The sequence below is a fragment of the Acomys minous genome, assembly GCF_964271855.1.
Source record: "Acomys minous genome assembly, chromosome: 17".
Taxonomy (NCBI): Eukaryota; Metazoa; Chordata; class Mammalia; order Rodentia; family Muridae; genus Acomys; species Acomys minous.
This window is the reverse complement of record NC_140500.1, coordinates 18,551,323-18,578,506: the sequence shown is the minus strand read 5'-3', so window position 1 is coordinate 18,578,506 and position 27,184 is coordinate 18,551,323. Positions and strand designations below refer to the sequence as shown.

The following is a 27,184-nucleotide window of genomic DNA, read 5'->3' as shown; positions in this document are numbered from 1 at the left end:
CCATGCAGCGGGGGTTGGGGGGGGGAGTGGGAGGGTGGCGTGGGGGCAGCTGCTGCAGTGTGAACCCACCTGAACCACACTGACCCAGGCCTCCTCTAGAGGCTCCATCATATAGGGGGTGTGGCACTGTGCCTACCTCATGGGCTCTGGATCCATGAGAAACTCTCTATTGACTATAGAGTCAAATTCAACCCTAGTCCTCAGAAAAAGCCTCTCTGGGCCGTGACACTGAAACAAGTGATGGCCACATCACTCTAACTTCTGACGTCAGTGGGCTGAGTCTGACCGACCCTCCCTATGCCACCGGCTTCGTTTCCTCCTGTGTTCCCCCGCGCAGTGTGCATGAGAGCAGCAGAGGCCTCCCAAGCACCATGCGCAGCCACCCTACCACGCGGTCTCCCCTCACTTAGCTCCTTCTTTTGCTCCACCCCTATATCACGCTAAGAAGCACCTGCCAGGAAGAATTCCTCACCTGAGTACAGCACGGTGACCCACCATCCCCAGATCCCTCCAAGTCCCAGAAAGCACTGGCAAACACATGAGCAGCCACCTATTCCTGCCAGATCCCCCATCTTTCCTAAAAATCTACATCCTGTTTCAGCATCTCATCTGGTAGTGGCATTAAAAAAGAAAATGTATCTTCGAAACTCAACTCACCCTAGCTTGTAGTTTGTCACAGGAATTCAGCGAGTGGGATAGTACAAATGCTTGCCAGGGAGGAGTTCTAATTAGGACCAGGCAGTAAGATCTCCAGCTTCTAACTACACACTAGAAAGGGTAAGCACACACATCAACAAACCGCTTCAACTGGAACTGCTGCCACGCTTGTAGAAAAGGCAGAATCACTCCTCACGCAATGGCTTAAGGGGCTAGAACAGCCTTTATTATTGGCAGCTTCTCTTCCCCGTAACTTGGGACTTGGGGTTCCCAGCCACGTAACTCCATGCTGCGGTTCACTCCTGAAATTCATTTGGTTGCTTACAAACATATTACAGGTCTCTGCTATGTTCATGACACTGACAGACCCTGGCCTGCTAACAGGTCTCCTGCCCCAACACCAAGCTTCCAACATGCTGAAGGCATCACAAGCTGTTATACCAACTGAGGCCAGCAGGCGGCGGGGTGAGGGTGGCCAGGAGCCCAGGCTGCTTAAGTGAGAGTCACTGGTCAAAAGGTACTAAACATCTACTTTGCCCAGAGTCTTCATATAGTTAATATGTGTGTAGTGGGGCAAATCAAAAAGGTACGGGAAAAAAATGAGAGAGGAAGAAGGTTGCAGTCAACAATAAAAATGATGGCATTCATGTGGACCAAGACACCAGAGAAACACACACAAGTGCTTGGCTGCCACAGAACCTGGCAAAGGAATGGTAAGAGCAGAAGGCACTGGCCCACAAGACAGTGACAGAGTCATTCTTAACATTCCAATGGCTCTCGTCACCAGAAAGAGAATCAGAATATCTGCCCCAGCTTTCCTAAAACTCCAACCGCATGACAGGTGACACTAATCACCATAGCGCCCCCTCCCCTACGCCTCCCTTCCCCCGACCCAGCCCCCACCTCCAACTATGGAAATATCTAGAGGAACCCATCTCATTTCAGACCAGTCTCTCAGGAAAGGAAACTGATGCACTCAGGTGCCTCCCTGACCCTCAGGGTACCACATAGCTAAGCCAGCAAGAATCATGAAGCCTCCCTAACGGCCTGGTCTGCAGATGAGGCCCCAATCTTAAGGGGCACAGTGAGCCACTCAAGGTCACACAAGAATCTAAAGAAGAATGGAAGGCAGATAAGACTTGCTCTTCCTCCTTCCAAGCTCAGAGCTTCCACTTCTCCAGAAATGTTGCCCCCTACACACACACACACACACACACACACACACACACACGCACCAAAGTTTTTCCTAAAGTAGGTCACTACGCAGAAGATGCACATCACTTCCACCCAGCCTCACTGAGAATGTCTTTCTCCTGCCCCCAAGCTCCTCCTGGACCATGCATGGCAGCCTCCAACCAGTGGCCAGGACAGAGCCTGGGGCTGAGCCAAACATCTGTGCTGAGTAGTCTGAGCTCTGGTGAAAAAAAGGCACAGGCAGTAGTAAGGGTGAAAGGACCCGGTAAGAATTCTAAGAAGTTTGCATCCAGTTTGTGTAACTAGTACTTCTTGTGCACGAACAGTCACCAGTGTCACATGTGAGGCAGGGGGGATTTCCAAGCCGGCCTATCCATAGACAGTTTCTCATCTCTCATCAAGGACAGGGGGCATCGCTGCCTGTCTCCCTTTGTCCCTTCTCATCCCAGAGCCTGGGAAAGTGTGGCCAAAAGCGGCAGCCATCCCTTATCATTGCCTCCTCCATTTCCTGGGAGCCACCTCAATGAGCAGGAGACTGTGACCTCCACGCCCCCATCCCACTCCCACAATGCTCCAGACTGCTCTGCACTCAGGGGCAATGGAAGAAACTCAGAAACCATGCTCACGGTGTCTCCCACCACCATAGGGCACAGCTGCTCAGAGTCTGACCCACGCCCACTGATGCAGGTTCCCCCCATACAGCTACTTCAGTGTGGCTTTCCTTCCGTGGGGTAGGAGGCTGTGGCAAACTTTGCCAGGGTCGTAGAGGTAGAGCATGTCTCTCCTGGAAGACCACCGACTGGTTGGAGCCTCCATTCAGCCACGGATGAGAGGAGAAAAGGAAGATGCAAAAGGAGGGCTGCGATTTTTTTTTTTAAAGCACTTACCTTAGAGCAGAAGAGAAAGGAGGAGAAGGAGGATATTCATAGTGTGGAAAGCAAGGAGAGGGAGCAACTGAAGACTCAACGTTAAGGACTTACCCAGAATATCAAATTGAAGAGGAACATCATGTACTTCAAGCAGCAGAGGCAGCCTCTGGCCATGTTGCACTTCTTAAATTCTAGGAGGAACACAAAGGACAGGTCCAGGTAAAACACCACGTACTTGCTGCCTTTGGGTGCATTGTACTTGTCAGTCTTAACGCCGGCCTCCGTGCGGCTCTGACCCCGCGAACCCGCGGTGCCGTAGAAGGCGCCAGCCGTGAAGCCGCGGCCGAATGGGCGGCCAGAGGTGGACGGCTTGGCAAAGTCTGAGTCCTTGCTGTCCAAAGATGGACTCCGGTGGATCGAAGAATCCTCGCTACTCGACTTCTCCATGCTCGAGTCGTTCCCGGGGGACACGGGGGGCGGGGGGCATCGCTCCCAGAGTGGGACGGTGGGGGTACCCCGGTCGGGCACAGGTTCTGAGCGGGCGAACTGTTGGAGCTTCGCACGCCCCCTCTCTGCACCCAAGAGCACTCGCGGAGCAACCCGCTGCCTGGGGTTCGTTGCCTCTGGGACGGCACCCCGCTCCCAGCCCTAGCCCGCTGGCCCGGGAGGGCTCTGCGGCACCGCTATAAGCACGCTTCTGGAGTCGGCTCGCCTACGTAACTAGGCTTCTTAGGGGAGGCAGCAATTTGACTGCTCTTTCCCTAGCGGCTGCACCGCCGACCGGACGCTGCACTCGAGGCCGAAGGGCGCCGGGATCCAGGCTCCGCAGGCACGCCTCTTCCAGCCCAGACTCAGCCTGGAGCCCCACCACTTTGCAGGAGCCCGGCCTCCCTTGCTCCGCGACTTTGAGGAGCCGCTGGCGGCTCTGGGCTGCCCGAGTGCACCACGGGCAGAGCTACGAGATCCGCCGCAGCTGCAACCGCTGGGTTTGTCCTGCGAAATCCCAGCCCTGACTCTCGACTCTGAAATCGCCTAAAGCCCCTTCCCCGGGCTCTGGGCCCCGCCCCCTGCTTTGCATTCGACCAATGGGCTCAAGGCCTGCCTGGCTCCGGTGGGGGAGCTACCCCCCTCCCCAATGACACAATATCTTTAATAGGATTAGCGGTCCGCTGTGTGCCTAAACCAGTGCGCCCAGAGCCCTTCTAAATGTCAAGGGCTCAGTGGCTGGGAATGAACTAGCACCTCCATGGGAAAGCACTGGTCTCTTTTGCCCCAGCAAGACGGTGAGTAGAGGGGGACAGTTGGAGGTACCAAGGACCCAAAGGAGCCAGAGTGTAGTGTAGGGCTGGGGAGAAAAGCTGGAAGATAAAGAATTGCAGCTACGACCAGGCTGGCCTCCACCCCCTACGAATACCCGGCCTGTCTAGCCTGGGGTACATGGTCTCAAGCAGTACCTTTACACACGCCCACACCCCCCCCCCCACACACACACACACACACACACACGCTTTTGTACACGTGAGAATGGCTACTGCGCACCGGTAGAGGGACCGCAGCGAGACGCAAGGTGTAGGAAAGCGCCCCCAGGCCTCCACGGGGGCGCGCCGCCCTCCCTGCTCCCTCCCTGCGTATACGCACGCACGCGCGCGCACGCGGCTCCGAAAGACTCCTGCAGCTGCGCGAGCCCCCGCCTCCGCGTTCTCGAGTGGGACGGTGGGCTACAAGGGGCAACGGGCTCAAGTGAGGCGCTGCTTATGCCAGCAGTAGAGCAAGGTAGCAGTGCTCTTGGTCACAGCCCGGGTCCTTTTAAAGCCGAGGTCAGAAAAAAGACAGAAGGAATGTGCTTGCCAGGGGAACGTCCAAAACAGCCCTTGATCCTCTTGTAAAGCACTGCAATGAAGGCAGCCTCCCCTGGGCTTGTGCAGAAGTCTGCATTGCTGACCCGGGGCCACCACGGATTGCAAATGATAAGAACTAGAAGGCTGGGGGTGGGGGAGACAGAGACCGAGTCTCTCTTTGTGCAGTGGAATCCCTAGTGTGGAAGCTAAGTTTTACCAGGCTCCCAGCACCTAACAAGGAGCTCTGCGCCTCCGGAAGACACTCCAGAGGGATGACCACATGGATTAATCATGCCCTTCCGAAGGGTAGAGGTGTCCACCCTGGAACCCTCAATCCTCTGTCCTGAGCCCCAAGGGGAAGCCCCTGAGGAAACATGGGATTGCTACTGTCTGCCCTCTAGACAGCACAAAAACCTCATTAGGACGGGAAGTTATTCATTACCAAGGAGGCACACAGATGGACACAGCTAGCCGAGGCGGTGCAGCAAGGGGGACAGACATTCCAACAAAAGGGACTCACTCCACCTTCACTAGCCCCCCCATCCCACCCTAGAGGTGATAACTCTTAGATCCAGGGTACTGACACTGCACTGTTTTCACTCTTCTGGGCCCCTTCTGAAAAGGGGGGAGGGGGCAGCCCAGCAGCAAAGTGTGGAAGCCACCACCAGCAGAATCTCTCCTGCTGGGCACAATGATCCTGGGATGTTGTCTGCAGAAAAAGGGGCAGATGTCTAGCTGGCTCCTGTGGGACTACCAAGCAGTCTGACCAGAATAGCTAATGCCTCCTGTCCTCTTCAGGACTGCTCCAGGATGCAGGGTTACCACATCTTTCTTACAGCATTACTTCACGTCCATCAGCTGGACTGGAGTCAGGGGAGCTGCTTTCTCCCAGGTAGCTCACGCCTGCCTGGCCACCATCCCTCCCGTCCGTCCGTGTGGAGTGGAGTTCAGGAACACCCAGATGTGTTATGTGTGAAGTGAGCCAACAGGGCGTGAGACCAGTCAGAGCGGGTGGGCTCTGAACACAGAGAAGTACTGTTGTTATCTCTGGTGGAATGAGGCATCACCAAGGGCCACCCTCACGCTAGCCCCTACCTACCTTGTTAGCCTTTCCCATCTCCCTAGCTCACACCTGCACCATACCAGCCTCCCCTGGTCCCTGAGCTGCCCCATCCTTGTGTCTGATTAGAAGGAAATGTATACCTCCAGGACTTAGGACCAGAAAGCCAGGTTGACAACAGGCAGGCGAGAGAAGACTGTCCAGTGTCACAGCCCTGCTCCCTCCCCAGTCACACTTGTCAGAGCTACAGTGAAGTCTTACTATGACACCCAGCTGAGTCACTATCAGACTGAGAAGAGCAAATGCGATTCATCAGCCCTTATAATCTCCAGGCTGACCTATCTATCACATACGTGTGGTAACCACTCCGTTTTCCAGAAAAGAAAACGATGGGCCTGGGTGTGCTTTCCAAGCCCACGTGCCATCCTCTCTTGGCTTTTAAACACTTGCTGCCCTTGGCAGTCTTCCAGTCTAACAAAAAAAAAAAGTTCAACCAGGAGCCTGAGATGGCAGGTCCTGAATTTGGGGGATGGAGAGGTCACTAGCTAAAGGGATACTGAATGGGGGGCAGGGGTCCGCAGGTAGGAAAATGTCTTGGTGTGGTACTCTGGACTGGACAGGTCATCAGCAAAGGCCTGAGGGCTGTAGCAAAGAATGGAGAGAGCAGAGTGCAAAAGAACGCAGCAAGGAAGGGGGAGGGCATGTACCCTATCTTAGACAAAGGCAGATGGTCAGTACGTGCCCATCTTGCCCTCTGCCTCCTTGAGGAAACCATCCGTTAGTGAGAGCAGGATCACTGTGACCAAGAGCATAGACACCAAGATGAACGACCAGAATGTATGGGACAAGCCCAGGGTCCCTGGAGCCCCCCGTGTGGCTGTGGCAACCAGCCTTCTACCCTGCCCACTAGTGCCCAGGGAAGTCCAACAGTGGTAGGCTGACTGGGGAACTGATCATTGTGCAGCCTGGACCAGGGCTCTTTGGGGATGGGGATGGGGGGCAGAAGGGGGTGTTGTCTTGAGTGTGGTCCACTCAGAAAGCAGTGAGGGGACAGGCGTGGGTGTGAACAAGAGCTACTTTGCAACCTACTTGCGAGGCATGTGAAAGTTGAAGCTATACTCTGCAGCTTCCCAGACAACCAGGCCCATGGCCACCATGGGGCCTAGGAAGCTGAGCCTGGCAGCAGGGGGAGAAAAGAGGGTGAAAGGCCAGCAGCGGAAGCTGCCTCAGCTCCTGAGATTTGAAGCCTGAGACTCTCCTCTCCCAGGCCACTCACAATCCTCCCCAGCCTCAGGTCCAGGAAGAGCCTGGACGTGCTGGTTGCCTTTTAAGGGGCTCCTCCTGTATTACTTTTTCCTTCTTTCTTTCTTTCTTTCTTTCTTTCTTTCTTTCTTTCTTTCTTCCAGAAAGAAGTAAAGCAAGTACAGACTTCTCAAAGAAGAGCAAGAAAAGTAAATGTGAAAAACCAGCATTCTACATCTCTCCTGACTGGAAGCCAGGAGATAGGGCTTCCTAGGAAATGCCAAGTGCTTGGTGCCTCTATAGAATGCATCAAGCTGCAGGTGAAACGGGCTCAACCTTGCTGGTTTCCTCACCAGCCCAGACACCTTCTGGCCCAAGCTGTCACTCCTGTATGCGGCAGTGTGTTGCAGCATCTCACATGAAACCAGTTTAGGGGAGACCAAGGTGCTGGGGGCTTGCAGTGAATAGGAACGGGCCAGCTGGGCAACCCTTGTAGAAAGAAGTTACTCGCCCCAGGTTCTAAACTCTCAATTTGGGATCTTCTTTGGCTATAGAAGGAATGCTTTCATTGCTGAGTGAACTCCTCAGGAACGCCTGAGTGGTCCCTAGCAGGGGCCCACCTCCCAGAGGTCTACGTGAAGATTGACTAGGCGGGAAACAGTGAAGGGGCCATGCTCCTATTTGCTAAGGAAGCAGCTGGAGCATGGATTTGGAATGGAGGATGACAAGAACCATGAAAGGGTGGGAAGTGGGGCGCTAAATGAAGCTAGGCACACACTACTCCAGTTAGCTCAGCTCTTGGGAGGCTAGGGCAGGACTGAGTTCTAGGCCACCCTGGGCTATACTGGGTGACGGAGGAGGGAGCGGAAATAGGGGCTGAGGGAAAGGGAGGAAAAGGGAGGGAAGGATATTAAAGATACTTCTTTATCTTTTTTTGTGTGAGTTTGTGTACAGTTCCTAAAACTAATGAGGAAAAAAAGTAAGGTTTGTCCCCGTGGGAGGGCTCATCGTTCTAAGAAGGGACAAATTAGTTGTTTAGGACATTACAAATGGGGCAAACCGCCGCTTCTAGAGAGCTGCTCCTCTCTCCCTCTCAGCACTTTGTTCACACTGTAATGACGTACCTGCCTCTGCTCTGGTCTGTGGGCTTCTAAAACACAACCGCAGTTACATGGCTACATCCTGGTCATTACACACATGCACCTAGAAGCTACTTGGAAGGAAAAAAAAAAAAAAAAAAAAAAGGAAAGCTATCATGTCCAAGCTAGACAGTTGAGCTCCAAGTTCGTTCACCAAAGGATGGGACCCAAGCCAAAATCTATGGAATTGTTCCTGGAAGGGAGGCCACCTGAGGACATCAGACTCTGATTGAGGCAGTCCAGGAAACACCCAGCAAGTGATGGGGTAAATGCCATGATGTTAACTGATGTGCACACAGCCATCACCCCAATATATGGCATGTCCCTGAATGGATGGATAAACAGGTAACATGCTAACCTCCGGTCCACAGAGCCATTCTGGAAGATGAGTCCGGGGGGGGGGGGGGGGACGGCGGAATTAAAAAGAGGCAGGAGCAAGACAAGACCAACACTGACCCCCTGTCTGTGCTGGGTCTAAGGAGCCTGGTGGAGGGGCTCTCAGGGGAGCATCAACAGGGACACTGCTGCCTGCAGCTCAGTCCCAGGAGCTCATGTGAATGCCACAGTGTTACATGCCAGATTTCAAAACTCAAGAGCAAAGCCACTTCTGGCCTGCAGTCAAAATGTGCCGGAAGCGTGGTTGCTGGCAAGGTATAATGAGTCAGAGACCCCTGGATATACACAAGGACCCCATGACAGGGAAGCATGCGGTACCTCTAGCCCACTCAGTCACCTACGATTCTAAGAAGTGGGACCACAACCAGCTCACTCCTAATCTAGCCGGGAGTACTGAAATATGGATTCCAACTGTGCAGAGCCACACAGTTACAGGGACTGTCACAAAGTCAACCTCATCCCCTGAAGCCAACTCACACTAGACATCTTTAGGGACTGAGACACCTGGACGGGTTCTGGAGAAGGCTTAGCTGTTTTCATAGCCAAGTACAGGAAGCAGGTCTATGAAACAGCCATGTGGAGCCTCTGGGCTTTAGGCTTTGGTAAATCTGAACACTCTAGCATAAGCACCCAGCTGCCCTGTGTCTCTATGTCTCCAGCTGTACAATGAGACAACAACGCACACTTTCCAAGCTGCAGGTAAAATCAGACACCCGAGGTGAGGAATATAATTGCAATACACACAGCACAGAGTCTGGGCCACAGAAAAACGTCCAGCACACTGGGGTACCAGGATCATGATCAACAGGAATAAAACTATAGTAAGCAGAGCCCCCATCCCTGTCTGGTTAGGGCAGGGTTGAACAGAGAAAAAAAGACACCCCACCACCAACATGCAATGTCCTATGACTGAGAACGCCAGTTTCTCCTCTGACAGCTCATGGCACCTGGGTGCTTGCTTGGTCCTCACCTGTCATCTGAGTCCCAAGCACACAGACAAGACTCCTCCTGCCCACAGTCCCCATGTGGCTGTCACGGGCATCTTGGAGTTCACATTCCCCAAGGAGACTGACTTACCCAACACTTCCCTTCTTGATAAATGGCCAAGATGTCTAGCACATGATCTAATCCAGAACCCTCACCCTCATCCTAGACTCCATATGTCACCTGCTCTGGACCAATCCTAAACCCTACCATATAGGATGCTGCAAACACTGCCCAACCCATGCTACCTCATTGTTCACCTGGAGGTGGGGAGCTGCACAAGCCCCAGCAACCTCTGCAGCCCAACTCCAGGCACATCATCTTACCAAAGCCTCTCTGCTTTAACACCTGTGGTGATGTCTCCTGCCCATTTACATTCTAATCATGTGCCCACGTGTACAGATACATATGTATGAACATGTTTGCTACTGCAGCATGATCCAAATTCTTTTTTTTCTTTTTTCTTTTTTTTTTTTTTTTTTTTTTTTGGTTTTTCGAGACAGGGTTTCTCTGTGTAGCCTTGGCTGTTCTGGACTCACTTTGTAGACCAGGCTGGCCTCGAACTCACAGCGATCCACCTGCCTCTGCCTCCCGAGTGCTGGGATTAAAGGTGTGCGCCGCCACCACCCGGGCGCATGATCCAAACTCTTAAAAGAACCTTGAAGAGCCAGGCATGGTGATACACATTTGTAATCCCAGGGCTTGGGAGATGGAGACAGAAGGATCAGGAGTTCAAAGCCAGCCCTGACTACAGAGAGAGTTTGAAGCAGTCTGGGTTGTATGAGACCTGAGTTTTTAAAAAGCCTTAAAGGTCCAGCCCAGAGGGTCCTGCCTGCCTCTCCAGCCCCTTCCCAGCCACTCTCTCCTACCCCGCAGGCTTCAGCAAACACTCCAAGCTCTCTTCTCCTCGCTGGGCATGCTGTTCCCTCTGCTTGGCCACCCCTCATTATGCATTGCCCAGCTCCACTCCTCCTCAGTAAGTCTCTGGGATCCTTCACAAAGGTCTCTTTTCTGGCTTTCTGGGTTCCCTACCTGTGGCTGCTAAGCTCCCTCCCCACCATTATAGTCTCAGAGTACAATTTGCCTGTTTTTCCCACAGTATTCATCACAGTTTGAAAGTATGTGTTTCTCCAAGTGACAATTTCCTGGCTGGTTCTCTCCCACTAGATCACAATGCCTTGAGCAGCAGGGCCTGATCTTTCTCAGTGTTGCATACCCAGTACCCAGCACTACGGCTGACCCACAGGCCAGCCTAGAATTTACTGATGAAACAAATTCACAAAAGCACAAAGGAGGGCATGGATAGGGGAGAGTCTGTGGGAGCTTTCCACTGCCCAGTCAGCGACGAGAGGCTCAGGGTGCTGGTTACCAGTTCCTCAACTACAACCCATGAGTGTTGGACTGGCAGATTCTCTATGGATCTTTGAGCTCTGATGCCAGCGCTTACAATTTGGAAGAAGCTAAGGGATAGGCAGGCAGCAGAGCATCCTGCGAGGAGATACAGCTGGGCAAAGTGGGCATGGAGCAGAGGTGCGGTGCACTCCACGTGCTGGCTGCCACGTGCTAGCTGAGACTAAAACGAACAAGGATAGACCTGAAAGGAAGGTGAGACTGGAGCACAGGAGGCCACGAGGGCAGCAAGACTCTGCAGATCCCCTCTCCTCCCGTCATCAACTCCATCCCACACTTTTCCTGGACTACAGTCCCAACCAATCATCCCCTTCCTCTCCTCCCGGCTGCTCCCTTATTTGTAACCTCATTTCCTTGGGACGCTGACTTGCTCATACCCATAGTCCAATGGGAAACAGTATGGCCACGGCCATGTGTCCATGAGCAGAGAGTTTAACTTTAGAGTTAACGAGCTACAGTGTTACCTGGGCTCGCCTACCCCTCCCAGTCTGTGACCTGCTGAGGGCCAGCATCCTCTCTGTCCCCACAAGCATTCAGCCCCTTGAGACATTTTCTCAGGAGAGTCCCCAGCCAGGCCCTTCTTTCTTCCTCAGGCCAATCACCTCCCTAGAAAAGCCTGGTGCCTGAGGCATTTATATTGGACAGGCATATGGGCCTGCAGCCCCACACGTGGCGATACCGGGCCATTCAGTCCCAGGAAGCAGAGGGAAAAGAAAGCAAGCATTTGTTATTAGTACTTATCGAGGAGGGCAGGTGGCTTCAGGAGGATGAGATAAGGCAGACGGCACGACACAGGCAAGTGTGATGAAGCCTGAGGTTTATTGCTGTGCTCCAGTGGAAATTTACTGACCCAGCAAATATAATATTCCTAAACCACTCCACAGAGGACACAGACTTGCGGGCTGGGACGGTGCTCTCTGACCCAGCAAGCTGGCCTTAAAGCCAGGACCCTCCTGCTGACTTTAAGAGCTACTGTCTGCTGTCCCTCGTCCCTGTCTCCTTCCACTGTGCCTGGAGACTACTCCCTTGGAGTCACCTGGGCGAGACGGAGCAGAAACAGCACTTAGCAATGCTCTACGGTTAAGATGAAAATGTACCCAAGATGTCCGGCCAGCTCAGAGCCCATCAGAGGTAGTCATGTGTGTTTCGTCTCCACTGACAGAGGAACGGTGTTCCTAAGAGTAGGTCTCCCTGCTGGATGTCTGACGACTCACAAATTTCACAGTGTACAAGGCACCTTAGGGTCTCAGAACCTCCAGGGTTACTATAAGAAACAAGGCATAAGCAGGCGCTCTCACCTGGCTCCTCCCCTCCCTCTTTGGGCTGGTTCAAGACACTGAAGGTGCCTCCAGCTAGAAAGTCATCCTGAAAGCACCCAGTGGCCCCCCAAAACCTCCAAACATCTTTCCTCATGTGAAGATATTTGAGGTGAAAATGGCCATAAGCCACCCCTTTCCTCAGCCATCTGGCCTCCCAAACCTCCAGCAGCTCTAGGAAGTCTTTCCCAAGTTGTAGATTGAGTCAACAGAAGTTCATCCCCATCGTCACCCAATCAAACTGAATGTGTACGACCCACTATGCCACACTTTCTCAGCCCAGGCCCAGAATGCACAGTCTGTACACACACGCCACCCTGAAGACGGTGGCACACACGCATTCCCTGACACAAGCTCCCTCCCTGTTACTGCTCTCCTCCGCCTGCCAGCTCCTACCTAGGCTCTCTGCTGCCAGGTCTCCTCCTTATTCACCCTGCCATGCGTTAACCATTATTGCTACAAGGTAAAGTCACCACACATGTTTGACACTTCCACTGCCTGGCTGGTGTGTCTTTACCTCAGTGGATCCCCGCCACCTGTCCTCCCTGCTGAAGGCCACCCATCTAGAGTCACCCTCCAGATTCAGCCATCTCCAGAAACCATGACAGAGGTCAAACGTCCATCCTGGCCCTGTGAGCCTCGGTGTGTCCAGGTGCCCGTGCAGATCTCGGCCCTCCAGCTCAGCCTCAAGAGGTGCTTCTAATATTCTAAGCCAGACCGAGAGCCAGGGCACATCTGCTCCTCCCCTCCCCGCCTGCTGCCAGAGCAAATGCCAGCCACACCCATGCTTGGTTGGACTGAGCAAGGACAGGCATTAAGCAGCCACCCCTCTCCTCCTAATACCCAAGCCTGAACAGGAGTAAAGCCTTGCCCTATCCATCTGCCTGAAAGGGTATGGTCTATCCCGACCCCACCCCACCTGCATCCTGAAGAGATGCGCTTGAAGCAAACACACTGAGACCGGGGACCATACAAAAGTCTCAGGGCCCTAGTTCTAGCCCAGGCTACCCAGGCAGGAGACTAGCAGTTTTCTGAGCTCAGGGCATGTGATTGATGAATGAATGAATGAATGAATGAATGAATGAATGAATGGGCACACTTCTATTTTCTCATCCATGAAATGGAGAAGGTGTGGTTATGAGGGACAGATGATCTGGGAAATCTCTTTATCTACTAGAAAGCACTATCCTCTGGACACCCACTCACACTCACACTCTGGCTGACTGGCACATGTCATAGGAGTTGGCCAAAAACAAAGGAGACCACATGAGTTAATTGGTCGCTAAAGAGTTCCTCAGCACCCATACAGTGCCCATCCTGGATTCACCACTACAGTGTCACCAGGGAATGTCTCTGCACCGTCTGTGACTTGGGAAGAACAGAGTAAGTGGACTGGGAATGTGCAACTATAAGTGCTGGGGGGTGGGGGGTGGGCCCTGCTCAGAGGAGAAGAAGGCTGACAAAGACAAGTGGCTTGAGTCGGGGCCGACAGGACATCCTAGCAGGAGGAAGACAGAGGAGGAGGATTTGCAGAGCAGAGCTGGCATAAGCAAAAGCAACGCTTCGTGGTACCAGCTCTTTGTGAGGGACTTTCGTACTTCTGATCCTATCTGATGCTCACACCAGACCCCTGCAAGATAAAAGCAGGGGACGTGTTCCAATTCTAAATGAGAAATCAGTTCAGAAACTTGGGGGAAACCTACGTCTCCTGACTTCTAAAACAGACCTGGCAGCTTTAACTGAGCCCAGGGCTAGGCTCTGCTTTTGTGTACGAGGCTGGCGTGGACTGAGGCACGCTTCACACCCTGCACACACATGGGGACAAAGGAAAGGAAAAGAAGCCGGATTTAGAAAAAGCAAGCCTCCGTTAGGATTCCCCATCCAGGACAATCATGAAATTTCCACATCCACTGCAACCTCGTGGGACACGCACAGCCTGCCTACCCTGGGAAGCGTACCGCTGCTTGCCCCGCCCACCACCTTCAGCACCTCCATCCATTGCTCCCTCTGCCCTTTCACACTTCACAGACCGTGAACACAGATGCTTTGCCAAATGAAAGCAAAGGCGGGCCCTGCCCTCCAAAACCACGGTCCAACAGAGTGGAGATAATAAAACAGCAATAGACTACTAAGTGCTTACCCAGCAGCCCATGGGGGGAAGCCCTGATCCACAATGCTTACCAATGGCCACCATGGCCAATTGCAAACAACCCATCGTTTAACACCAGCTGGCAAATTCTCTGATTACCTACTCCGACTCTCAGTTGGCAGAGTATGCGGACTCCGGCCAACTGTAACAAACCCACTCTCTTGCCTCTGAAAGAAACTCAAAGGCCGGGTGAAGAAACCCATGCTGAGCGGGGCCCTCCTCACACAGACAGTCTCCGTGGTTGGGATTTGGGGCCTAAAAGGAGGGAGGGGAGCTCCCTTGGTCTGCTGAGGCCTCCCGAGAAAGACAAGTGCAGTGACCCTGTCCCATGAGGCACACCCAATCAGTGCTCTGTGTAACGCCCTATGCCTTCCCATGGCTCCCAGAGTAAAAGATGAAGGTCTTACAAGATCCCTCACTCTCCCCACCCCGACTCTAGCCACACTACCCACTCTCTTCTCTTACTCCGGCCCCTTCATCCTAGGTGCTCACTCCACCACGGAGAACTGCCCTGCCCGCTTAACCTTCACTCGGATGTCTCCTTCTCCAGGACCTCCCCGCCAACACTCTCCGCGTTCTGCTTTCTCCGTTCCACTTACTGCCCAAACACAACAGAACTTATGTTTTTAACTACACAGATTGCTTATGATGCCGCCACCCACTAGAAATGCCCTTTAGAAGGGCAGGGATTTATGACGTCTGTCTCACGCATTGCCATAGGTCCACAGCCAAGAGCGGAGCTCCACATGTGGTGGGTGTGTCCTCAACATTTTTCTGCCTGAGTGAATGAAGGCAGGGAGGGCTGGAGGTAGATTCTCTTAGGTACCATCTTGATTTGTTTAGAGGAGACAGCTAGGGTGAGGTAGCCCCCCCCCCCAGTTTGTTGTCTGCCCAGCAGAGACCCCAGATGCCTTGGCCCTGCCACTGGAACCTAGCACAGGTGTCCCCTGTCCCAACTCTGACCTTTACTTGCTCTCTTCATTTAGGCTATAATGGGGCTCTACATAGCTAACCCTGAACAGCAGATAGCACCGGGGAGAAGGCCAAGCAAGATACCAAAACTGAAGGCCTCTGAGCTGCCGTGGGAGACCTGAGATCACGATTGAGGTGTTCCTTAAAAGGTCCGGGGAAGACAAGCCCTCTGCACCCCTGGACTCAAGTTATATGCCTCCAGCCACTTCGTTACCCCATCCCCTACTCTCAGCCAAGAAACCCCCCAAATGCTCTCTACCCCAGTGGTTAGGGCCAAGCGGCTGCCCCATCATGCCTCGGGCAGGCTCCCCACATGCAAGGCGGACAGCTCATACTGCTATTTTAAGTTCTGCAGGCCCAGCTGTAGCACGTAGCCACAGCAGGCGGCCTGCCCGGGTGAGAGATAGATAAGCTAGCTCACTGGGCCGGCTGACTTGGGAGTTAGGCAGCAGGGCCTGGTCATCTACCCTCTTTCACCAGCCCGCGGTACAGAGACCAGAAACCCCCAGGCACACCTTCCCACCTACAGGTCATAGGAACATGAGTCAGGGCCGGTCTTAGGCACACCCAGATTCCATTTCTGAACGTGAGTGACCCCAGGCTACACAGCAAAAGGACTCCTGGCCCCTCCCAAAGCTAGCACAGCCCCCATTTCCCTTGTCCTGATAACAAGAGTCTGATAGTAAAACAGCCCCAAGGGATGAATTCTACGCTATCTGAGGACTCCTCACCGTCCCCCACCATGGAGCCCCTCCCACTACTGCGCTAGTCAGACTGCATCACTCAGCAAAGAAGTGTTGGTGACATCTACATACATCCTAAAGCTAAAGCCAAAAGTCTAGAGATAGGCTTTGTCATTGTCATTTTTAGTAGCATGTCCTCTGACCTCACTGGTCATGAAAGCTAAGAACAAAGACCACAGAACCATACACGGATGGGGTGTAGCAACAACACTCCCTCCCCCGCCCCCCACCCAGTGAGCCCCCACACAACTCCAATGACATCATCTCTCTGTAGCACATGGCGGCCATATTCCAACCTGTATACCACCAAACAATATCCGTGTGACTGGATGCTGCCTTGAGAAGAGAAGGAGAAAGCAGCCGCGTTGGACATGGGCTAGCACTAATCCAGCCTCACGCTTCAGGACATCAGCAAAATCACCGAGGGCGGGACAGGTCACACAGGCCCGGGGCCACCAGCAGCATCCTACAACTCTAATTGCCCCGTTTAAGCACCATCAGCACCACTGAGAGGGGAAGAGCTAGCCAGCAGGTGCTGTAATTAGGGAGCTCTGGGACCTGGCTCCCTGTCACCGTCTACCTCAAGCCAGAAGCAGCCACCCACACCTTAAAGAAATAGACTCACTCTCTGGGCTGAGGGAACAGCATTCTCCCTTCCCCTCCTTGGCTTCAACCTCTGTGGACAGACTCTTCTAAACATACAACATTTTATAAGCAGTGACAACAGCTATGCATATTGGAAAATGTATGTGGTCAGAGGCGGTTTACTGGCATGACCTTCACAGGGTACCAGGAGGTAACAGCAGCAGACACCATTCCTCACAGTCTGAAAGGCTTTCACCTGAGGCCAAACACCTACTGTTCAGCACCCACTTCCTCAGAGTCCTGGCCCAACACTCTGCACAACGCAGTGTGTTTTCTAAGCAGTTTCTCTAACTGTGGTTCCCAAGGCTCCTCTATTAGAAGCTGCGAGTCAGAAGCAGCATGCAAATTCCTGGCCCGTGCTGCTCCCGCTAAGTTGGACTATCTGGAGGCCGGACCCTGACACAGCCGCTCTGTTAATAAACTTTCCAGGGGATTCTAAAATGCGCTACCATTTAAGGGTTGTGGCTTAGAAGGCTGTCTTAGGTGACTGGCTCTTCTTGGCTCTTCCTCTCCCTACACGGGCAGGGAGGTGTGCCACCAACTCAAGAAAACATTCTCCTGCTACAGATGCTGAGGCAGGAGTTTCTCACTGTTATCCCTCAACCTCTCTTCTGTAGGGGTTTGCACAGAAGACCAAAGCAGCCTCAAGACATTTCTTTTTTTTTTTTTTTAAGATTTATTTATTATTTATACAGTATTCTGCCCGCACATGTGCCTGTCCACCACAAGAAGGCACCAGATCTCACTACAGGTGGTTATGAGCCACCATGTGGTTGCTGGGAATTGAACTCGGGACCTTTGGAAGAACAGATGGCGCTCTTAACCTCTGAGCCATCTCTCCAGCCCCCCTCAAGACATTTCAAATGCCTCTAAAGTGACACCGAATCAGGGTTTGGGCATGAAAAGTTCTCCTAGGACTCATGGGCTTGAACAATGGATCCTCAGCTGGTGGTATTGTTTTTGGGAAACTGGAGCCTTTGGGAGATGGAGCCTAGCTGGAAGACACAGGGGCCATGTCTGATTCCAGCCCCACCTCTCTACTTCCTGACTGGGGCTATTACGTAACCAGCCCCTCCACAATCCTGCCACGCTGCTCTGATTCTCCTCCTTCTGCCCCTAATTCAGCTCCATCCTGGCCATCCTGGTCTCAGAGATGATCACATCATTTCACTAAGTTCCCGACCAACCTGCCCCAATTCTCAGCTCCAATCAGCCCTCTGTCCCTGGACCTGGAGGTTCCTCAAGCTGATGACCCAATTAAAAATCCTCCTTGTGGCCACAACACACAGCTCCTTCTGCGCTACCCCTGGGTAACTGAATTGCCTAGACAGCGCAAGAGGGCACAAACTGCAGGTGGCCTGTCAGCTGCGGAGGACAGGACACCACAAGTCTCCTTTAGCTCCTACCACAGCCTCGTCGTGTGCCGCTACTCACTAAGCCAATGGGTGCATGGATGGTTGGACAGACAGACAGACGGATGGATGGATGGATGATGGATGGAAGGAGGGATAGAGGGATGGATGGATGTAATCCAACCAACAGTGCTAATGCAAATGCTAAGGAACAGGAAATCACAGGAAGAAAGGCAGAGGTTGGTAAGAGACCCCTTCACTTAAGGCCAACAACAAGGTTGACACTCAAAGAGTGCCACGGTCTAAGGACCCTGAGGGCGCACTAACTGCACTCCTGCCTCCCAACCCCCGACATTTCCATCTTCTGTCAGTTACTAGAATTAGCAAATGAGCAGTTTCCGCATCCCATCAGCAGATCATCTCCTGAGCAGAAGCTGCCTGAGCTGTTAGAATTAATTGAGTAATTAACTTCCCACATCTGCACCCCTTTCTTTGGGCAGGAGGGGCTGACAGATCAGAGGCCATGGCTCTACATCCCATAGCTTCGCCACCAGTGCCATGTTGCCAAAAACCCAGTACACTCCTTGTCACACACAGCCCCTCCCCAACAGAGACTTCAAAGCCCTACGGTGGCCCTGTAAGACATACATGCATGCACACTCAGCATCCGCACCAACTGTGCCTTGAACCATTCAGTCAACTTACCTTCCGGCTGTGGCTTGATTTAAGCTCAGCCACTGACAGACATCACGAGGAGCCTGACAGATTCAGGTGGGTAAAGGAAGTCAGATCATAGAATTGATGGATTTCTGGAGAGGCGGGGGAGAGCAGAGGGAAGGGCACAGGAAGAGGGGCCAGAAGACTCAGGTCTACGGCCAGGTTCTGCCTGTGGACAAATCACTTCACCCCTGTAGGCCTCAGTTTTCCTGCAGGCAAGGTGCCGGCCTGCTGAGCTATCCCAGGATGTAATGGGCTCACAATATTCTTGTTTACCCTCTCCTCCTCTCCCCAGAAATGGCAGAGAACAAACAGGGGCAGCGATTACACTCTGCTCAAACTTTGCTGGAGTATCTACGTCGCTCCTCAGGTCCCACGACAAGCTCTTTCTTACTGAGCCCCAGCTGCCTGCCTTGGCTTTCTATGTAGGAAGGGTGTGTGTGATGAACAATCAGCCACTTCCGTGTTCTTTAAAAGTTACCCAGCTTCCTCATCTGAATTCACAATAAATCCCTAACAGTGTGCAGTTGGTGAACTACATGCAGAAGGCACCTGATTCAGTACATGGCATGAGCTATAGTTACTAAGTAGTGGAGAAGTGGAGAATTATTTTTTTAATTCTAATTACCACTAGTTTGCCTAATGAAACATCTTCCTTCCAGATCCTGATTCCCCTCCAGGTACCTCCAGGCTCTCACTGGAGAGAGATGATGTCACAGTCCTTCCCTTCTCTATCAAGTATTCACTGTCCTCTCTCTCGAGGTTACTCCCACACAGCCACAGACCCTGGGCCACCCTTTCACAGTTCTCCCTACCTCTCCTCTGCTAATGCCTGCCCCTAAACTCCCATATCTGGTCCATGCAGTGCCTCCAATACCCACTGAAGCATCTAGCACACAGTAGGCACACAGGGTGCTCAATTCTGGAATCTATTATTGCCGAAGGCTATAGTCTATGAGGTCTCTGGGTCTGGGTGCTGGGTTCTATCCCTGTAGGCTGACACACACTGAAGACACACAGCCCAAACCACCAGGACGCCATCTGCCAGAGCTCTCCTCTCACTAATGTCCCCTAAGGTAGAGGATGCCATGAACAGCACAACTGTAAACATGTTAAGCTCCATCATACAACATGCAGACACTTTTTCGTCTCTCAGTTTTAGAAGAACTTACAGAAATTTTGCATTCAACTCTGTTAGGTATCACCCAATCGGATGCCTTCCATAATTAAGAAAGGAAACTGAAGCCCCAAGCACGGAAGTAGCATATCCAAGGTCCAATGCAATTCTGGGGCAGACTTGAGACTTGAGACCTGGGTCTAGCTCTCAGTCCAGACGACTGACAGTACCTGCATGGAACACCAGGCTGTTAGTGCCCGTCATCTCCAGCCCTCCAAAGCCACCCACACAATAAACATCCCGTTTGGCAGAAAGAGAAAGCTTAGGTAGCTCACCCTGAGCCATATAGCTCAGGAGCACAGGACCAACTAGGAAGCCAATCTGCTCCAGGTACCCCAGAGCCACTAAACGGCCCTACGCCCCACAGATGTCCTCCAATGGGTCTCAATACCGAGTCCACTTCTCTTCCCTTCGCTGAAAAGAGTGTCAACATCAACACGGTCACTTAACTGGAAGCCCAGAGAGACCTCAGGCTCTGCCCCCCTATCAGCCCCTAAGCCCAGAATCCACCCCCACCTTCTCCCTGACTATCCCCGGTCGTGCTCCTTAACCTATCTAAAGATTATCAAACGCCCAGGCTGCACTCCCCAGGTCCCTCCTGTCTTCCACACTGCTTTCTATTATACAAGCCCTTGCAATTGTCTTTCTGACATAAATCTGGTCCCGGGTTGCTTCAACTTAAAAATCGTTGCTTTTATTCCAAACGCAGGGAGCCTGGAGTACATACATTCATTCCCACAGCCTGGCAAGTCCCTCCACTCAAACTCTGGTATCAAGACCCAACTCAAAACTGGCCTCCTTGCTTGGTTCCTCCCCTTCTGAGTTCCTTCCAGCTGCGCTAGCCAGTGTCTCTGCGATGGCACCTTTCATGCAGCGTTGCCTCTGTGTGCCTTGTGCGCCCCTTTGCTACCCAAGCTCCTTCGGGGCAGGGCGCTGTGGGTTCTATGAGCCCCCTAACTCCCAAGCACGAATTTGCTGATTTATTTGGTGTGCTGAGGTGCTAGACCCTAACAGCTCTCGACAAATGTTGCTGAATTAGTGAAACCACCAATCAGGGCTCTGATTAGAATTTTATAAATGATAAGCCTCAATCAACCCCGGGAAAGAGCCATGTTTGACTTAAGACCCAGTTGCTTTTGGAGAGAGAGTGTGAAGACGTGATGTGAGGGTCCTTGCCAGAAGGCACGTGGCTGACAGGCACCTAGTCTGAAAGCACCGATGACAAAGAAGATGGGAAAGCCAATTTCAAGAATGAAATAACCTGGGTTACACTGACTGGGCCCGTGCTGTGACCCAAATGGATTCATATGTTAATTGTCTCCGTTTGCTCTAATCTGTAGCAACCCCCAGATCGGTGCTTTTCAACCCACAGGTTGTGACCCACTCAGGGGCTATGAAATCAGTTGAGTGGGTCAGCAGAGGGTTGTTGGACAAACAGAACAAATACACGGATCTGGATCCTGGCATCTGTGTCCACTGGAGCCTCACTCCTGGCACTGAAGAGGAGAGGGGGAGGGGAGGCGAGAGGCCATAGTCACACAGTAAGATTAAAAAAAAAAAATCAGTGAGATGGCTCAGTGGGTAAAGGCACTTGCCACACATGCCTGGTGACCTGAATTGCATCCCCAGAACCTATGAAAGGTAATTAGTAAGAACTGGCTCCACAATGTTGTCCTCTGACCTCTACACTTAAGCTCTGGCATCTGTACATTTTGCACACGCATGCACGCTTAAATAATAATAATAACAATAATAGTTTTTAAAATTAAATAATTACTTCATGAAATATTTTTCTATCATAGCTGAGTGTGTGTGCGTGCATGCGTGAGTGCATGCATGCATGCATGTATGTGACAAATCACAGAGTTTGGGAAGGAGCCCCTGCACCTCTGTAGAGACATGGATCACCCACAAGAGTCTCAGTGATCGTGGGTTGATGGCCCACTAGAGCATGTACTTTCCAGACACTGAATTCTGAGCTGGTTCCCTCCTGCAGGGCCACACCTGGACAGGAAGGCTGACCCAGCTGCACGAAATACCTGGGGATTCACTCTCAAAGATGGCAATAAGTTTTACAGATGCCAAAAAGTTAGGCACACCATGAGAAGAAAATGAAAGGTGTCCCTAGGCCATCTGACCCAGTGGCAGCTGCAGACTCTGGCTAGGAATCTGAACTCTGGGTGCTTTTCTGCAGGGCCCCAGTCTCCAACGCACAATATATAACCCAGGCTCTTCATTCATGGATTCATCGCTTGATTGCTGAAACAAATCAAAGTTGGCTTTTACAAACCTATGACGTGAGCTCGGCACAGAACTACACCTTTGTGATCTATTAGATTACAGAAAACCAATTCTAAATTGAGCCAATATTTTATCCGTTACAAATTCCACTCAGCTGCCTGCCTCATCTGTGTGTAGCAGACAAAACCTCCCACTGGGTCTCCAAAACAGAAGGGAAACATCATACCCTCTTGGGTCCCAAGGCTCCACACTGGAGGAGGACGATGGCCTCACCTCTTGTTTTAGTCAGGGCAGAAGAGTGGAACAGACTTCAAATGCAACAGGAAGCCTGCAGAGGGGCACTGTTAAGGACAGGAACAGGTGACCTGAGCAGGTGTTAGCTGCAACCCTAGGCCAGCTGAGCCTGCCCCACCTGGGGTACACCCGGCCAAGTGTCAGGGTGTGTAATTTACCCTGCATGGCTGTTCCCAGTCCCTTCCTTCCTAGATGACTTTGGGAGGTGCCTTCCTGTCTGTGGCATCCCTGGTTCCAGGATAAGGCAAGATGATGGCTTTGGGGTTGCCACAAACAATTGGATCTCCCCAGGCTCCCAGAGCCTATTTCTAGATCCTAATGGGGTCCCGTCTAATGCCAGCGTCATCAGAGGAATCCAGGGCATTCCAAGCTCAGCATTGTTCAAATCACACATTCCTCTGCATAAAAAGCTACGGAATAACTCTCATTCCTCCATCCTCCCAGGAGAAACCACATCAGAGGGCGAGCAACCAGATCTCTCTGTGTGATGGGGACCAAGGAAATAGGCAGGTGGGAGCCACAGAACGTCTACACAATCCCCTGTACCCAGAAAGATCATTTGCCCCGCCCCACAAGCCCAGCCCACCCTTCAAACACAATGTCACAAGCAGACAGGGGCAGGGCAGAGTCCTACCTGTCCCCTCAGCCTGGACACAGCTTCTCCTAATTGTCTCAAACTATGTAAGAACCGCACCTAAACTTTCAGGAACGAGCTAGTGACTACACCAAGTCTTGTAAGTGTCAAGCGCCGGAGTCAAAGACCTCCATCTTTATGGCTCGCCCATCATGCTAAAGACAGAGATGCAGATGGAAAAAAAAAAAATACACCATGCAAGTAGGGAGCAGAAGAAAGGGTTAGGGAAGGAACAAAAGATCAGCAAGACCAAGGAATACAGGGCATGGAAGGTACCCAGCCGGCCCCTCACCACAATGTGATAACACATGCTGCACGCCCAGCCCTGAGCGGCCTGTGGAAGGGAAGCTGAGTCAAATGCAAGACCCCAGACAGAGGAGCCAATGGGAGCTCACAATCTGCCCAGAGACCCTGGCAGACTTGATGCCTTCTAATGGCAGAACCAGTGCTGTACCCTCGAATGCAAACTGTGTCTATACTTCTGTAGTGAGAAATTTCCCAACTTCCTCTCTCTTGTGCTTTCCTTGGTTGTTTGGGGGAGCTGTGGTGGTGTGGTGCTAGGGTTAGAACCCAAGGCCTCATCCACTCCAGACAAGTGCTGACACAGGTAAGACTGTGGGTGTTTCACCGTTTTTATCCCACCACACCCCTACATTCCTTGCTTAGTGGCTCTCAAAGGGCTTCTCACATCTCCTGTGTGACCTCTCTTATCCAGGCCTCTTTTTACACAAATGTTGGCCACTTTTCCAAAACTCCCCACCCTCTAGAGGATCTCAAGGGCTCCAGCGTGCATTGTGTCAAACAAGACTGGGTAGGCTAGGAAAGCCTGACAGTATCCAATTCTCAGTGAAGTGATGGTATTCAGTAAATACTGGAGTTCCTGTTCAGACTTCTCTCAGGGTTTTCTCTACCCTAGGTTGATGTATCCTTGGCTCTGCCTTTGGTCGTGGTCCTAGAATGGAGCCCAAGACACCAAATGGCAGGGACAGGCATCTCAGTGGCAGGGAAGTTGTTCAACTATTGAGCTTTCTTTTAGCCAGCCTTTGCACTGTGCTTGGACCAAGAAACAAAACATTCAAACTAATTGGCAGATACTAACAGATGTCCTCTAAGACCATAGGTGCTACAGGAAAGGGCAGGCATAGCACATTAAAATGTCCTGGCATTCACTAAAACCCAGCCGACATAGGCATGTGCCTGGTACATGCTAGCTGCTTCCTCATGGCAGGAAGGACATGCTTCCTCAGGCCTTTGCACACACTGTTCCCTGTAAGAAATACACACCTTTCCCAGTTCACTCAGGTTCGCTACGGAGCCACTGTCCTCTTCACCCCAGGTACACATGTTCTCCTCCGCTCTCTGAGCACCCCAAAACTAAGGTTCTTGCTCCACACAATGCTGTACTCCTCACCCTAACACTGGAGAAATCAGGGACAGGGGGTATCCTTATTCCTCTGTGGATCCCAGAACCTAACATGGTGCCTAGAATGACAGATGACAGGAAGGAATAAAAAAAATGATGCAGCATGTGGAAGGTGCTCGACTGGGAAGGCCCACGGAGGCCAAGGCTGGGGCGAAGCCCACGCCCATGGCTCTTCAGACCTCACTGGATCAGATGGGCAGTGCATGTTTCCCCATCCCCCACCCCCCAAAAAAGCAGCAGGGGCACTAGCATGGTTCACCTTAATGCAAATTCCAAAACTTAAAAATCAATGCTCATTTTCACAACACTTCTGCAAGAGCCTCCATCCCTGCTCAGTCCTGGGTCGCTATTATGTGTTCTTCCTTTTAGAAAGCAACTCTTACTGCAGCGCTGTGATGCCATTCACACAGTCCACCCCAGGGCAGGATGCAGTGGGACAGGAGGAGAAACTGAGGCTGCAAAACAAGGCACTCGAAACACTGAGCACTTCTGCACTAGAGAGAAACTCCTTTCGGGGGCATTTGGGGATGCTGCCCCCAAAGCCAGGCCCTCTTGTTAAAGGTTCCTTGCTTTCTGGAAAGTTCGAGTCTCTAGCTCTCTCGTGGCTCCCACGGGCACGGCCAGACAGTCTAGGGCTTTCAATGTACTGAGAGCTAAGAAAAAGGAGGCCAGGCTGACAGGAAGCACAAGGAGTCTGGCTTGCCATGCCCAGGCTTCCTTCCTGGCATCAGTGGAACCTGGTCCCATACCTTCTCCAGCTGCACATGGCCTGGGTGCCAACGTCCTGCTTCCTTCTGTCTCTCTGACTCACCCATGTATGACCACAAGTCCAGATACCCCAGTGCCTCCATGATCAAGACCAAAGAAGAGCGATCAGTCCCATGCCTTACCACTTCCAATTCTGCTGCCATCCCCACCTCCAGGTCCCTGAGAACTGTAAGTGGCACACCAGCTTTATCTCTCAAGGGCCATCTTCACAGAACACAGGGTAAGTCAAAGGCTTGTCCCAACACACCACATCACAAGAGACAAAGCTGGTGGCAAAAGCCTTTAGAGTCTTCCTGGCTACCCTACTTAGAAAACAGGGAGGTAGCAGTGAAGGAGGCCACGCTCCTATACCACTAAAACAAGAGGCACTATCCGTGTATGGGAACCACAGGAGAGCAACTGGGAGGGTGTGTTAGGCCTGTAAGGAGCACATTTATCTCAGGACAATGGACACAGCCATCTCTCACTGCACAGAAGTATGGGATGTGGGAAACTGAAGGCAACCTGGAATCACTCAGGCACCAACCCTTCTAAACAAATGAGGGAGAAGAACTGCACACACACACACACACACACACACACACACACACACACACACACACACACAGTTTCTGGCCTCCCTGGTCCATGAGCATCCTACTATGCCCCATTCATTCAACAGACATTAAGTTCTGACGAGCCTTGAACTTGGCATACAGGCTCCCATTTAAGGCATAACTTGTCCCTGTTCTCAAAGAACTTAAAATCTAAGGGGAAACTTTATTTTTAAGATTTATTTATTTTTATTTCAAGCGTATGGATGCTTTGTCTGCATGTCTATGCATCCCGTGACTGCTTGGTATCCAAAGAACCAAAAGAGAGTATCAGATCCTGTCGGGCTGGAGTTAACAGACAGTTGTGAGCTGTCATGTGGGTGCTGGGAACTGAACTCAGGTCCTCTGTAAGAGCAGTAAATGCTCTCAACCACTGAGCCATCTCTCCAGTCCCGAAGGGGATCTGGAGAAAAAAAATTAGAAAAAAAAATTTTTTTAACAAAACCACTATTTTTGTTGTTTTGAGATCCTATCTTTCTACATAGTCCTAGCTGTACTAGAACTCACTAAGTAGACCAGGCTGGCCTCAAACTCACGGAGCTCTGGCTGCCTCTGCCTCCTAAGCACCTGGCTTAAAAGACGACTATTGTAAACAGCACAAGAATGCTTCAGTATCAACATGGGGCTCAGAGGATGAGACTTCCTCCACCCAGGATGCCACTGCTCTAAACCAGGCACCATCCATGGGTACCAGCCCATACCTGTCTCTCACGAAGAACCCAATGCCTCCCAGAGCATGAGATGCAGATCCTAAGTTGACTCAGACCCACAAATGCACAAGAGGAGCATGGCTGGCAAAGGCAGCTGCTGAGGGCCACAGGGAAGGGAACCGACTTAATCTCCCTACCCCCCAAGGGCACTGAGCACCCACCACACAGCAGGCCTGGGTAACCAAGTCAGTGAGTTTGCTATCAGATGGCAAAAGACTAGTTGAGATAATCAGGTCGGTGAGTATGGCTACTCCATAGGACAGCAAAGAACTAGTCAGAATAACCAGGCCAGTAAGCACGGCTTCTCTGAAGGATGGCAAGGGATTATAAGCCAGATAACTGGGCCAGTGGGCACAGTCTCGGTATTGGAGGACAAAGGAATAGGTAGGAAGCTTCTGGAGTTTTCCAGGAGGAGACTGAGGCACCTGAATTGGAGATGTGGGCTAGAGAGCCAGCACAGGCATAGGGTCAGCTTGGGGCAGAGAATGCCGAGGTTTCTGAGGCAGGAGGCACAGCAGGAAGGGAACCTCACCTCTCAACCTCTTGGTTAATGGACCCACCTGCCTCTTGCGGTTAGTTACCAGTCCATCCAAAAAGCCTGAGACAGCTTTGTCTTCCCCACGGGCTCCATCAATACCCAAGCTGACACTGATTACAAAGC

General features: G+C 52.0%; 1 protein-coding gene and 1 long non-coding RNA gene across 13 annotated transcripts in view; one reads left to right on the top strand and one right to left on the bottom strand.

Annotated features, from left to right (window-relative positions):
- TSPAN9 (tetraspanin 9) overlaps positions 1 to 27,184 on the bottom strand; it is a 184,295-nt gene that overhangs the window by 71,719 nt on the left and 85,392 nt on the right. For 11 of the 12 annotated variants that reach the window (XM_084766303.1, XM_084766299.1, XM_084766302.1 and 8 more), the window contains one exon: positions 2,832 to 2,911. In XM_084766303.1, coding sequence (XP_084622429.1) covers positions 2,832 to 2,894 — 63 coding nt within the window. In that variant the 5' untranslated portion in view covers positions 2,895 to 2,911. Of the gene's footprint in view, positions 1 to 2,831; positions 3,306 to 27,184 lie in introns of those variants that run through there. The other variant, XM_084766298.1, reaches the window with a different exon arrangement.
- LOC311588566 lies at positions 3,841 to 7,716 on the top strand. Its single transcript, XR_014776261.1, has 2 exons — positions 3,841 to 4,003; positions 7,025 to 7,716. It is a non-coding gene; the product is annotated as an uncharacterized lncRNA (long non-coding RNA).